We start from the raw sequence: 15,538 nt of genomic DNA, 5'->3' as shown, positions 1-15,538 counted from the left end.
TGATAGACAAAGTCCATTCAGAGTTCATAGAATGATAAAATCATAGAACGGTTTGGGTTGGAAGGGACCTTTAAAGATCACCTAGTCCAATCCCCTTGCCATGGGCAGGGACATCTTCAACTAGATCAGGTTGGTCAAAGTCTCATCCAACATAACCTTTAACACTTTCAATGACAGGGCATCCACAACTTCTCTGGGAAACCTGGTCTAGTGTCTCACCACTCTCATTGTAAAAAAAAGTCTTCTTTATTTCCAATCTAAATTTAACCTCTTTCAGTTTAAAGCTGTTGCCACTTGGCCTGTCACTACAGGCCTTGGTAAAATGGCTGTACCAATCCTTCTTATAAGCCCCCTTTATATACAGAAATGCCCCAATAAGGTCTCCCCAGAGCCTTCGCTTCTCCCAGCTGAACAACCCCAGCTCTCTCAGCCTGTCTTCACAGGAGAGGTTTTCCAGCCCACTGGCCATTTTTGTGGCCCTGCTCTGGACCATGTCCTTCTTATGTTGGGGTCCCATAGCTGGACACAGTACTGCAGGCAGGGTCTCACGAGAGCAGAGTAGATGGGCAGAATCACCTCCCTCGACCTGCTGGCCATGCTGCTTTTGATGCAGCCCAGGACACAGTTGGCTTTCCGGGCTGCAACCACACCTTGCCAGATCATTGAGTTGAACGTAGTGAGGGCTGTGAAGGGCAACAAGCAGGGCTTCTGCAGGTCTATCATCAGCAAAGACTAGAATAAATGTGGGTCAGGTGCTGAATAGAGCAGATGACAATAGTGGTGGCAAAGGATGTGAAAAAGGCAGAGGTACTCAATTCCTTCTTTGTCTCCACCTTTACTGGTAAGCCAGGAATCGCAGATTCTTGAGACCAGAGGAAGAGCTATCTTTGGTGGACAAGGATCAGGTCAGGGAACACTGAAACAAACTGGACATATGTAAGTCTATGTGGCCTAATGGGATGTCCCCACAGGTGCTGAGGTAGCTGGCTGATGGCATTGTGAGTCCACTCTCGATTGACTATGAAAGGTCATAGTGATCAGGGGAGATTCCCAAGTATCAAGAGAAAGCAAATGTCATTACCATCTTCAAGAAGGTATGAAGGAAGATCCAGAGAACTACAGGCCAGACAGCCTCACTTTGATCCCTGGAAAGGAGATGCAGCGAATAATCCTGAGAACCATTTCCAAACAAATAAAGGATGACAAGGTGCCTGGGAGTAGTCAGCATGGATTTATGAAGATGAAATCATGCCTGACCTGATAGCCTTCTACAATTGAATGGATTCAAAAGTAGTGGATGAAAGTAGTGAATGCTATTTATCTTGATTTAGCAAGGCTTTCAACACTATCTCCTCCTTAACATCCTCATAGGGATACAGATGGAGTATGGGCTAGATAAATGGACAGGGAATTGGACTGAAAACTGGCTGAACTGCTGGGCTGAAAGGGCTGTGATGAGCAGCATGAAATCAGCTGCAGGCCAATCAATAGTGGTGTCCTCAATACTGGAGCCAATACTGTTCACCATCTTCATTAATGACCTGGATGATGGGACAGCATGCACCTTCCACAAGTTTACAGGGGATACAAAACTGTGAGGAGTGGTTGACAGGCCAGATGGCTGTGCTGCCTTTCAGAGAAACCTGGGCAGGGTGGAGAAATGGACGGAGATGAGGCATGTCATGGAGTTCAGCAAAGGGAAACATGAAGTCCTGCCCTTGGGGAGGAACAAACCCAGGCTCTGGAATAAGTTGCCCAGAGAGGCTGTGGAGTCTCTGTCCTGGGAGATATTCAAATCCCAACTGGACACAGCCCTGAGCAAGCTGTTGTTGGACTGGGTGATCTCCACAGGTGCCTGCCAGCCTCAGCCACTCTGTGACATTACCTTTCCTGGGACATGGCTCTACCTCTATGTAATTTTGAGGAGCTCGTGGCTCCTACTCTACAGCCAGCAGTATCGTATACAAAGGAAGCCGTTTGTATCGTATATGAATGCAGCAGAACCGGTATAAAGGTCACGGAGACATATTCTCTTTTATCTACACCTAGGCACTGCAACTGGAGTGAACAACTCCATAATTCATTTCAATGGGAGTTTTGTTAGCATTAGATGTAGGTTCCAAACGCCTGACCTGCATTTTTATGGGTGATTTGTTAGCAGCAGTGGGTAATCCTGCAGAGAGAAGAGGTTTTGATACTCAGCAGAGTACTAACTTTACCTCATCTCCATTTCTAAGAGAACTTTTGATAGCAGGATAATTCATGTTTTCAGAATGCCACATTTTGCATCAAACTGTTTACTGTAATGAAACCAGTAATTTATTTTTATCTGAGCCTACATCACATCTCTCATTTCACGGCTGGTTCTGAACATCGATAGAAGGTGCTTGAACTGTGCTTCTCCGCACCGGTGATGCATCCACAACAGGATCCTCCAGAGCCCAGAGTAATGGCTCATAAGTGTCACTGGACAAAGTTACACAACATTTCATTTTTTCTTTTTAATCTTATCTGGTGATACGAAAGGTTTGGAATTCATTGCTTGGGAAAGAAAACTGGCTTCTTTATCATCTAAGAATGAATCTTACTTTAACTTTGGTGGTTATTGGTATTAATTGTGTTTGTTGTGATCTTATAGCAAATACAAAAACTAATATTATCACTTTAATATAATATTTGGCTGGCAAGTATATACATTTTCATTTTCATATCAGGAAGCTATAATGGATATCTGCAAGCTGAATACTTTATATAAATACTATTTCGTATTGTGAATATCATTATCAAAGCTAATATAGCAGATACAAACTATCATATATTTTGATGTTAGAGGAAAAGGAAACAGGATGTTGTTGGTGAGGAAGGTTCCTGCAGAGCAGAGACAGTTTCTTCTATGAAGTGGCTGTCACGAAGTGACACTGGCACACTCTAACACAGCTCAAATAAGTGAAATCATGTCGACATCTCTTACATAATTATAACATTTAGTTCCATAAAATGCCATGAAGGCTTTGAATGTATTTTAGTGATACATTATAGTACGCTAATATATTAAAAATTTCGGTAAGCATTGCCAAATTTTCATTTATTTTATTTTATTTTATTTTATTTATTTTATTTTATTTTATTTTATTTTATTTTATTTTATTTTATTTTATTTTATTTTAATTTTACCTTGTATAAAAATGACACACCAAGAAAAGGCACTTCTTATAAAAGGAAAGGAATTCCTGAAATAATTTACAACAGCATACTGCATGTCGAGTTTTGTAACACCGAAGATAAACATCAGTTGCTGCTAGATCAATATTTTCCCAATGCTGAATGTCAAAAGACAGAAACCACCATGAGGACAAAATCCCCAAATCCCTTTCCCACGTTACAACCCTTAAAGTCCCTCTGTCCCTTTCTCTCTTCATGGCCCAATGACTCTCTCTCTGTTTTGAAGAGTGACACAAATGGAAGGGGAGAGGCAGTAAATGCTGACTTCTCTCCATCCTTGCACTGCCCTCGCATAAGACTTAGGGTTGTCCTGACAGCTCTAAAAGCTGGCTAGACCTCGACTGCTGAGGGGTGCAATAAATCCAGCCCCCACTTTGTGGATGAGTACTAGGTTGTTATATAAACAGCGAGCACTAAAATTATCAATAGTGTCGTTCAAAGTGTGTGTTCAACTCATTCTTCACGGAAATCTTCCACAAGGAAATCTTTGTAAGCCAAGGCACACGACTGGCTGAGGCTCTGGGCATGGTGGCTAGGACTTAGAGAGAAGAAAGTTTCAATACATGAGGAGGGATATAAAAGGCCTAACAAAGGGACTTGAGGAGATGAGGACCAACTGTGTGCACCTAAACTGCTTTTTTGAGAGCAGAATGCCTTTGTGTCTTCCACAGTGGCTGATCACATAGTCTGGTACCTTTTAGAGTGTGGAAGGATGTCCAGGCTGAGGGGCAGAGGTCTGAAAGAGGAAGACCCAAGAGATGAGATGTGCTGTTAGCAAATCCATTTCTCTCAATAGTTCTTGTGCTAAACTATCCTTCTTCCCTTCTAGGTAGCCCTTCTCCTTCAACAGGACTCAAATACCAAGAATCAAACTGTGTTTATGCAGTATTCGAAAGAGAAATCTCTCACTGCTCTATTTCTATAGCTATGTGAGGCATCATTTGAAAAGGAACGAGGAAAAAACTTACTATTTTAAAAACCTCCTAAAAACATAAATACTGCTCTTACTCTTGCATCTCCCAGTAGGGAGCTCTTTGCCTTTTAGATGCTTAATCCTTTAAGATCAATCTCGTGCTTCTTATAAATCAAATAAGCAAGTTATCTCGGGGGAGAAAGCTGTGTAGCGTCAGCTGGCTAGCAATAAACGTCCGTATGCTTGTGGATATACTTGGAAAGCTGGTGCCTCTTCCACCCAGTGTCGCCCCAACAGAGAACAACCCTGTTCTGTTAATCCCTGGTAGCACCTAAGAGTGCCCATGAAGAGCTGCCAGAGCAGCTGTCCCAGGCCCAGGCAGGTCCCTGGTACCATGGGGGACCTCACTCACCCCTGCGAGAGACCTGCTGGATGAAGGATGTGGGAAAGGAGGTGTGAGGAGTGTGCGCTGGGTAACGCTCGTCACACAGGGCTACGCCCTGGCACCCAGCACCTTGCTTCTGCTCTGTACGCTGCCCTGCTGTGAGTTCTGCTTTGGGTTTTAAGGAAGTGGAAGGGGAAGCAGTTTCAGATTAATCTTCCCTAAAGTACATCTACAGAGGTTCCTTCCTTTGGTCTAGAAAAGAGTTCAAAGATTATCCATCTAAAGAGATTTTTTTTTTTCAAATTGTTCTTACTTGATCTTTTTGTTGAAAGCAATCATCTCAGGGGGTTCCTTTTCTATTCTGCTTTGAAAACTTGTGGTGGTTACCCGACATGTTCCCTTCCCTTTGCATACCTACCCTAATACAGAAACTTCAATCACCGGCTGAGACGGCTTCTCTCTAAAACAATTTTCTTCCTTGATCAGTCTTTGAACCTACAGGTCTTTTATTAGATTCCATAAACGTACCTCTTGGGGGTAGTTTCATCAGAATTAGCAGGAGATCAAAAATGTCAAAGCATCGAAGCAGCAGTTTGTTCTCCTTCAAGCCAAACACCAACATAATCAGCCCACTGGTATTTTCCCCATATCCCCCTAAGACTCAGGTTGCGAGGGGTTTAGCAAGGCTTCCTCAAAACAGGAAAGCAAAAAAATTGAAGGTGAATCCTCCCAAGTGACTGCATAAACCAGCCACGCAGGGACACTGTTTAGGGCTACATAGATTCGAAGCCCTATTACCATTTCACATCGCAGCTTCTCCGTTTACCACCCTCGAGGCTCACACTTCAAACTGGGTTGGGAGCGGTGGGGCTGCTTTTGGCACCATGTAGGTTGAGGACTGTGGTTTCTACAGTCTGCTCTGTATCAGCCCGTCACAACTACAGGACAGAGCTTCTGGCCTGCAGAAGTTTCTATTCTTAATGTAAGGAAATTATTAGTGAATGTGAAAAATTAAGCAGAGAACTGTTTTGGTAACAGATGGGCTTTCAAAACAGTGCAATGCAGGTGGTCCCGAAAGGCAGTTACATATTCATATAGCCATCACTGCAGGACCATATGAGCCTGGCTTCACAGTTTGAGTAAGAACACCCAGAACTGGGAAAGCTGAGATGAAAACTACTTCTAGAGGTGTTTCCAGCTTTATCCAGTTCTATTCATCACACTTCTGGCTGTTCTTATTCAGCACCCTACCCAAAAGTTTGAAAGGAACAACTGTTATTCGTAGCCATATGTCCCTGCAGATGAAACTGAGTGGTATGTGAGCTATTGCTTTTATTAGTAGTAGTGCCGTGAAAGGTTCCTGCCAAGATGAGGTGTTTAAGGGAGTCATGTGAAGGCCACAGGACTGGTGCTCTCCACAGGCTCACTTGTGCCGAGTTAGCAGCAGCTGCCTTTCACCACCTCGCTGGTGGAGATGACCACCTGCCTCCATCCTGAATCAGGCACCTGCATTCAAGATGGATTAACCAATTCTTAAAAAAAACCAAACAACTTACCACCAAAAATAAAACCAACCACAAACCAACAGAAAACAAAACAAGACAATTAAGAAACCAACTAAGCTGACAGGTAGAAAAAAATGAGTGCATGGGCAACTGAGTCGATAGGTAGGGACAAATACCTTGGCCTAGGACCTGTGCAAAGCAGCTGAGAGCAGAAAGGGGAGGGAGCAATTTTGCCAGGAGTACATCTAAATTTGGAAGTGAATGAATGTATCACCACCCTCCACACACCAGAAGGTGTCAGTGACCTACGCAATGAGGATTAGAAGATCTGGCTTTTCTGCAACAAAGAATTTGTCTGATTGCCTCACTTAGCTGCTTGATCTAACTTCTTATTCTATTTTAGGTTCTTTCCCTCTTTTGGACATGCTCATCTCTCTGTGTATGTTTTATTCATACCATAGGTGTGTGTATATAGTAAGAAAAACATGTATTCAGAAGTTGAAACTGTCAGAATTATGGTTTCCTGTTCACTCCAACACAAAAGCTCCTATCACGGTCACAATTCATTCATCTTGGGCCTCCATATTACGAAGAAGTTTTAATTATGTGAGTGCAGATTTCCTACACACCTCTCTGCCCCATGCCCTGTTTCACTCCAGACACAAGTGGCACCAGTATTATTTTAGTTCATTTGCTGTGGCTCTAAGGGGTCTCAAAGACATTTGGATTCAAAGCACTGTCAGTGACCTATGTGGAAGACTCCAGACGAGAGGAGCAGGCACGCTTGCAGGCTAATGCAGCTCGGATATCTGACTTATTTCCAATGTACAACAGAGTCACACACATCTGTTGGGTGCTGTGTCTGTCCTGATAGTTCCTGGCAGTGCAGTGACCCAGCCATGATGGCGACCTGGAAGTTGGGAAGAGTTGTGGTTCTCTTCCTCATTGTCAGCCTTGGAGAAAAGGAGACCACCAGGACTTAGAATCTTTGCACTGGCAATATTCAGCATTCAGGAGTGATGTTCGGAGGATTTTGTCTCATCAGTATTTGAGCCTCTCTCAACAGGCCTCCTGGGACGTGCAGTGTTTTTGTAGCGCTGACGCTTTGTAACTGCTGCCTGTGGGAGCCATCAGCGTACCCACACTACGCTCTCTGGATTAACAAAGTGCTGATTTCCTTTTTCCTTATCTCCTTTGGCCCTCAATGAGATAAACCCACACCACCCTTCTTCCATTGTACTCACCACGGAATTTTCTTTCAGCCAGGTTTTCCAGGCTGTTCAGAGCTCCACCTTTTTAGAGTGAGTTCTGGTTCATAGCTTATATACATTCAGGGGAATGAATTAGCCCACCTCCACCTCATCTTGATGGTGGTTCTGGCTTTGATTTCATTTTTTAATGTCTACATTAGTTTTTTCTAGTTGATATTCTTTTTCTTCTGCATTTGTCAGTGGTGCAGCATTTATTGTACAAGGGAGCAACCACCTTACACGTCCTCTCAGACTGTGTTTGAGATGTGACTATGACATTGCTGTGGACAGTGCCAGACAATAAATGCAGTCAATAGTTATCTGGTAGAAACGAGAGACTGGGAAAGTTAGCAGTGTGGATCCGCAGCTAATATCAATGATGTAGTTTTATGATTATTTGCAGCAACGAGAAAATGTCACTAGAACTCTAACGTTACTACAACTAATCCAAGACAAACAGACATCGGCTTGTAGTAATACCCTTTACTGCTTGTGTTAGGTATGTCCATCTGATTTATAGTTGCAATGAAAAAAAATCACCATTATGTAAAAAATTCAGATGGTGACGTGAGAGACCACATTACAACTGTGTGTAAATTGTGATATGACTGAGGAGTCACAACAGCCTTTCAAAATCTGTTTTAGGAAACAGGCAAATAAATGAGGCAGGGATGCGGCCACAACATTAGTTCTCAGCACTGCGTGTGTATGGGATGTTTTGTGAACAAGCAAATCTTCCTTAAAAACACAAAAAGGTGAACGCAAACCTGCCAGGCAATCAGTACAATTTTATTTTTTTATGATAAAACCAGAAAATATTTTAATGCCTTTTGTTGAGCTGTTCATCTCCACTCGATAACCCTGAAGATTTATTCACTGACTCCAGCTGACAGGGATTAGTGGATCCAAACCATTTAACTGAGGTGCTCTGCTTCCTGCTGGGTTCCAGGTGTCAAAGACTCACTAAGGATGGGCTCTCTTTGCACAGGTAATTTGATAAATAATTAATAAACCTACAGAAACTTAAAAGCAGAACTAGGGAAGAGTCTACATTCAAAGGAAGCTTTTAGCAATAGGCAGTTTACCTGTTCTATTAGGACCTTAAACAAATGCTTAGATATAATCTGAAGAGAATACAAATAACCACTTGGTCAGAAAACAGGTTTAAATAGCTTATTCCTGTAAACAATACTTATGACTTAAACATAGATGTGCTTAAAGCCCTCAGCAGGGATGAGGCCAGTATTGTCCAAACATGTTTAAGAGACAGGAGAGAGATTTCTGGCTGGTCAAAGTGTTTATGTTCTTATTTCAAATGGTCAAATTAAAAAATGGGTGCAATAAATAAAGTGAAAAAATAGAAAGTAGTGTGTAAAGTTATGGGAAAGCATGACTCCTGAGCCCAGCTATCTTTATTAAATGCTTTTCATTTTTAACAGATGTATAGGAAATCAAATGTCAGTAATCTCTGTTTGCTACCCACCTAGCCAGTGTAAAGTTTTACTTTCAGAGAGTATGATGGTATAATTTTGGGGTTTCGCACATCAGGCTTGTTAGGCGCTCCAGTGAAGTGAGTAAAATGTGTATAAAATTCAATAACCATGTACCCTCAGACGAACAGGTTGTGCTTGTTTTGAACTTGTAAAAATGAGACCGGTGAACCAAATAGGTGATTTATATAGAGAAAATGCTACCAGGTATATTCTGTCATGTGAAAGCAATTGGACTAGCCAGTGGGAAGAATATAATGCAGCATGGCAGGCTTTAATTTAGCTCTGGAATATATCAGGTACCCTCAACGTTTCCAGATCAGGAATGTTTTGTGATAAGGCTTTTCCCTTTCAGCATCACTTTTCAGCTGGGTACTTCCTTTCACCTTGCTATTCTCCCTGACTTTCTCACAGTTTAAACACACTCCTGGAGCTCAGCAATTGGAAACTACACTACCTGTGGTTTTCTGATCAACTCTGCCTAAAAGTTTTTGTCTGTGCATGTAGATCTTTCAGAATTAGCTTATTTCAATCCAGATGTAATCACTTGGTTCTTTAACCCAATTTCGCATGATGGATAATCTTCAAAATAATTTTTGCCACCGAAAAGGTCAAAATCTGTCTCAAATGCTGTGGACTCTAAGATATATTGGTGTGGTATTTTGTAATAAAGGTTTAATTGATAATTATGAATGATTTGTCTGTTTTATTCTCCCTGAATTTGTAATGCCTTTTTTCCTTCGTAAGATTTATCACTCAAAGTATTTGCTACAGGACCCATTTTAGCCCTACTGAAATTAATGTACACACGTGTTATTGTTGTTGAGAGTGACAATTAGCACAATTTTAAGCACTCTTGTTCTGTATTTAAAGCCCAGCTAACCACCAGAGTTGTTGATAATAGTTTTTCAAGGGTTCATTATTTTTTCTACTGGATCACACATACCTGCACTAACTAATAGAAAAAGGACTAATTCAGTTCCAAAGTACACAGGCATGTATTGGTGTTCTGGGTTGTTTCTTTGGCTGGTACAGGAACTAAATTAAACACAACCGTTTATGTGACTCTTTGGGTCACGGTTTTGCTTTCAAATCTGTAGGATGAACAATGTATGAAAAGGTCACTTTTACAGTATCTTTTTTTAATGAACACAGTGTACAGGAGACTGAACAATTGCAAGTGAAGGGTACAAATTGTGCATTGGTTCAAATATTAATATAACATAAATCATTGAATAGTATCTCTATATCGAATTAGTGGAGCAAACTGCTGTTATGTTGAAATGAATGTTATTGTTTTTCATACAAGACCACTGAAGACATAAAGAATCCTACCAGGGGTGTTATGGAGCAGATCGTTCCATTGATTTTGACACATGGCAGTACTGTCAGGGAAGTATGTCTTCCTGAGCTCCAATAAAGAGAACAGCCTTCCTGGTTTCAGACTTTCACGTTTTAAGTCTCAGTTCACTAGGTTGTCTCAGACTTAGTTGTACTAGTGACCTGTCACCAAGGACTCCCTCCAAGTGGCAACATCCTTTGTACTCGTTTTCTCTTTGAACGCTTTTCTTCCCTCGAAGATGGGGCAACATTAACCTGTTCCTAAGAGCTTCTTTACAGTTTGTGAGCTCTGATTGCTCCTCTGAAAACAAAATAAAACAAATTTAAAGAAATTACTGCCAAACATCTCCAATGATCTGGAATTTTATTCCATCCATATACATGCATAGTAACAACATTTGTTGAGAAATTATTTCTATCAGAAGTAGAACATTATCTTTGTGATCACCAGTTGCAGTATTGCTACTCTTATATTTAAATATATCTTATATATGAATTAGATTCATAATTGCAGCATTGAGTTTAGGGTTTTGTTTTAGACTGTGCCTTTCAAAAGATAAAACTGATTGATATGACCTCATTACTTACAATACTGCTTCCAGTAATTTTGTTCATTCTTTATAAAGTATTGCATTTAACAGCAAAGGTTTAAAAATTGAGACAGAGATGCATCAGCGAAAGAAAATACAAGTACTATACAAGAAAAAAATTGCCATCTTCATTTAACGTACGTTTCAGATTAAGAAAGTGGACAGAAACATACTGCTACATACAAATGCAAAGCCTAATGACTAAGGTACTGTATCTGCTAAAATATAAAGTGCAAACTGAGCCCAATTGTTCAAAAAATTGAAATTTTAAGGCGAACTTTACAGCATAGTTGAAACTTCTTTGCAAGTTATATTTTAGCATATACATATATCTGCAACAGCATATAAGAAAAAAAATCAGGATACACAAGTGCTTTTGAAGCTATTTCTAAAATGCTTTTCCGTATTGTTTGTGACTATTTTCTTTAAAATCTACTATACAGTGCAAACCATATGTGCTACACAATAACTATACAATAACATTACAAATGACTTTAATATAAAGTTTTTAAATAAAAAATAACATAACTACAGCTATGAATACTGCTGGTAAAATAAATTAATATTTTTGAAAATGGCACCAATAATACACTTTACTAATGGACTGTAATGAAATTACACCTTTAAGTCTTCAACTCAGCAATAGTGAAATCTCCTGATTGTCCAGATGTAATTCAAACAGCTTTGTTTAGACTGCATGGAACAATATGCTAAACACAGGTACCAAAGGCGACCGATTGTTTCATTTGACATGTTCTGCTGCATGTGACGAGCAATAAAACTTCTTATGAGTTATAAAGTTTGAAAGATTGTTGAACTGGATGTCACACAGTCGGCAATACTTCCCACTGGTCGGGGCCTGGGTAGAACCATTCACGCCTTTAGCTATACTAGACAACTGTTCCTCTGCTGTAGGAATCGCTGGAGAGACATTTTCATTTGCAGTTAAGGGATTCTCCGAGATCCAAGAAGGAGACTTGTGCCCATCTTCATGCGGAGGATTCTGGGAAATGTTCTCCTGTTGCGGGTTCGCGGCAGGTCTTTCCTCCTGTTTTAGTCCCCCATTAACTATTACCATGCCTCGGTTTTTCGGCAATAGCGGAAGAGACTCTTTCTTCTGCACAGCACATCCATTGGAAGGCGCCTGCCCTTTAGGAGATTCACTTTCCGTATTTGTGCTTTGATCTAAATCAGTATTATGAATGACGAGAGAACCGGAAATGTAATCACTCGGCTTTATGCCATAATATGGAGAAAGCTGATCTGCTCCTTTAGCTTTCTTTATTGCTCCAGGGTAAAGGCATTGTGGAAGAAACAAATGTTTGTTTTCTTCTTTTGTAGCAATAAGCTGGGCCGCTTCACTAAAGACTTTTAGTCCTTGAAGTGTTGCTAAGTGTGTGGAAAATAAGTTTCCATTAGGAGAGGCCTGTTTTGAGTTTCCATTTTTCTCACATTTGATTATGCTTCTTTCGTAACTGACATCTGGGCTGTTTCTTTCACTCTCCGGGTTTTGATACACCTTACTGTCGAGCTGTCCCAGGTCGTTACGCTGATGGGCAGTGACAGGGCAAAAATTCTGCTTGTGAGCCAGGTAGTTCTCTACCTTGTTAAAACTTATCTTGCATACTGTGCACTCATGGTAGTCCAGTAGCCTTTTGGGAGAAGCAGATGTCCTCTCTGATGGGGGTAAGCATTTTTTACTGAGATCTATTGGCACATCCATCTCCAAGCAAGACACAGTGGAGTGGGGAGTATCACACTTTGAAACTGGAACGCACTTGTTAATAGACAGTGATGTTTCCAGATGCTTCGAGACTATTCCTGGAAAGATATCACATCGTGGATGGTAACATTCCCCAAGGCCCTCTGTTGACTCTTGAGTAGATGTACAAGGATTGCCAAGATTAGCCACTTCCAGAAATCGCTGTTGAACTAGTGGTGGCCTCTGCTCTTGCTCTGGTAGGCACATCTCGTACATCTTCCTTCGCTTCCGGGTACGCATTGTTCTCTGCATGGCAGGCACTTTGTTGGAAGCGGACCTCTTCAGTGGGGGATCGTGGCGAGTGGCACAGTAATACTGCTTGTGGACCATATAAGTCTCATGTCTGCTGAAAGTAATATTACAAGCTTCACATGTGGTTTTGTTAGGATCACTCTCCCCTTCTACTAAGGGAGCATTGGGATTCTTCACATCAGAAGGTTTTCCGTTGATCTTCTCATCACCGTTGCTTGCAGTTGACAACTTCTTAGATTGTGCTGCGAAGTCTTTTTCATGACTTTTATTGTTTGGCCCGATCAAATCTAAAACATTGGAAGAGTTTATGCAAGATGTCTGCAGAAGTTGATTCTCTGGATCTGATGTGTGAGGAGGTGCACTCAGGATGTTTATAGAGCTTTGACCGTTACTGGGACTTACAGCTTCTGGCATTTTTTCTGGAACACTGGAGAAATCTGGTGACTTTGCCATCTGCTGCCATCGGCTGCTGCAGTAATGCTTTTTGTGTACCAAGTAGTTGTCCAAATTATTGAACGTTATGTTACACTCAAAACACGTAGCCCCTTTGGGCATCAAAGGACTGTAAATTACAGGAGGATAATTGCTACTTCCATGCCTCAGTCTTCGATGGACCAGTTCAGACATTTTGGCTAATATCTCTGAAGCCTGAGGAACCACAGTGATGTCTTGGGGAAAAGCAAACTGGGACAGAAAAGGTCCCATTGGGAAAGAAGGACCAATACTAGGCTGAACTGGCGATGAAGCAAGTCTTGGACTGGATGGTTCAGATTTTATTTTAGTGTATGAAAAACTCTGCTTATTTGTTGCAGGCTGCGTTTCTGGCCTCTGGTTTGGAAGGAAAAGTGGAGCCTTTTTTTCACATTTATCAAGCTCTGTATCAGAACTTGCATCTTTAGTCTGCATGGTCTTTTGGCTCTGGGGAACATCGTTTCTGCTCAACAGGTCTGTTGCTGGCTGTAAACCTTCTTCGTTTCCACTTGGAGAGTGTTCAATGTCACTTTCTCTCTGAATTTTGTTGCCAGAGACATGTAACTCTTGGTGCTGCAGTAGCTCCCTCTGAGTTTGGAAGCCAAAATGGCAGTGATTGCATCTAAAGGCAGCTTGAGTAAGATGCGAGAACAGGTGCTGATGAAAGTTAATCACTGAGTCTGCAGTGTAAGTACAAACTGTGCATTTCAGACTAGCACCGGGCGGGAGAAATTCTTCCATTTTCACTCCTATAGAAAAGACAAGTAAAATACAAAATGAAGTGACCTTTTTGCCCTTCAAGAAGTATACTGGAGAATCAGTTGCACAGAAGGTACAAACACAATGGGAACAACTAATTTTCCTCTGATGGGATGGTATTAGTCACCCTGAAAATACCTGAATTTATAATTTCTTTCCTTGAACCACTAGAGGATATTCCAGACTTCTGCTCTGCTTTGGAGAGCCTTAGTATCTGCATGCATCCAGCAGAGATGAAGGGAAAGAAAGAACAAGGGAAAGGATAAAAATTGACTGGACTTACTCTAAATTGAAAGGTCTTAGAAATTACAGTTTTAACTCAAGGAGACATAATATTCTCCATACACAGTCACTGGAAATTTTGAATGCACAGAAAGCACACCAAGGTCAAGAGGCTCAAGGTTATGATGTGGCTTGAGGTACAGCCCTCAGACTCAGAGTGCCTGAAAGCCACTGACAGAGCAGAAGTAGCACTTTGAGCATTATTGATGCTCAGCTCTTTGCCTGCAGGAGTTGGCTGTAGTGTGGGAACAGGATACCGATCTATCCTCGTCAGAAAGGACTGATGAGTTGCGTTCATGGTGAAGGGAGGAGGAAGAGGAGCAAGGCACGGCTTCATTGCCATTTTATCTTCCCCATATAATGGCCATAGGCAACTACTGCTGTAATACAACACCTTTTCCTCAGGAAATCACTACATCTTTCCTTATCAAGAACAGAATGTTCAAAGCAATCTTACAATCACTGCTGAAACAAAAAACCCCTATGTTTCATGGTATTTTGAAACTGAACATGCTTTAAAAAGAGAGAAAACCAAATTTCTCTACTGCAACGACGCATATTCTGATTACCCGTTAGACAATAAAAACCAAAAAAATATTGGTAGGGATGATATTTATCTAAAATGGATATTTGTTCTGTCTACACGCACACACACACATATATACCATGCCTTCGTCAGGTAAACTAGGTTTGTGGTAGTTGGACAATATAAAGCTGTAAGAATATTGTGGCTCAGTCCGTAGGAAGTCATTCCGTTGTACCTGGAGGTACACTTCTCCCCTAGCATCAGTGACTCCTACACTTGTGAGCGACATTGGAATTTGAACTACTCTCAGCCTCAGAGGCCAGAAGGGAGCCGAGGAGACCCACAGCCCTTTAATCAGTGCTTCTTTCCCATCAGGCACTTTTTCACCAGGAAGTTGTATGAAGCTTTAGCTCCTCCACTGCCATGAGATGGTGTTTCATACGCCTCCACATCATGCGATACAGTCACAGCGGAGCATCTCTACAGACTTTGCATTTTTGTCAGGGCTCCATGATCCACTGGTGTGGGTCTGCTACAGGACCCAGCAGGAATGGCAACAGAAGTTGAAGCAAACACAGCACTAGCTTAACAGGGCATTTGGAAAAGGAATGTTTCCTTCCTACTGCAGAAGCTGTTATAACTCATGATAATCTATATATAAAAATAAAGATTGACAGGACCTGAAAGAGAGCAAGAAGGATTGGACTGACTGGTTTATGACTAAAAAAGAGGGGAAGACCTGACCTTTAGCCTTTCTAAGAAATACCTAAAAATTCTTACTGGAAATTCA

At 41.4% G+C, this 15,538-nt stretch overlaps 1 protein-coding gene across 2 annotated transcripts in view; it reads right to left on the bottom strand.

Annotated features, from left to right (window-relative positions):
• Nucleotides 1-11,438: 11,438 nt before the first annotated feature.
• ZFPM2 (zinc finger protein, FOG family member 2) overlaps nt 11,439-15,538 on the bottom strand; it is a 249,331-nt gene continuing 245,231 nt past the window's right edge. For both annotated transcript variants that reach the window (XM_086609511.1, XM_086609512.1), the window contains one exon: nt 11,439-13,930. In XM_086609511.1, coding sequence (XP_086465637.1) covers nt 11,439-13,930 — 2,492 coding nt within the window. The remainder of the gene's footprint in view (nt 13,931-15,538) is intronic.

Source organism: Tauraco erythrolophus, chromosome 3, assembly GCF_009769465.1.
Source record: "Tauraco erythrolophus isolate bTauEry1 chromosome 3, bTauEry1.pri, whole genome shotgun sequence".
NCBI classification, from domain to species: domain Eukaryota; kingdom Metazoa; phylum Chordata; class Aves; order Musophagiformes; family Musophagidae; genus Tauraco; species Tauraco erythrolophus.
Note: the sequence above shows the minus strand (reverse complement) of the source record. Positions and strands in the feature narration are given on the sequence as shown.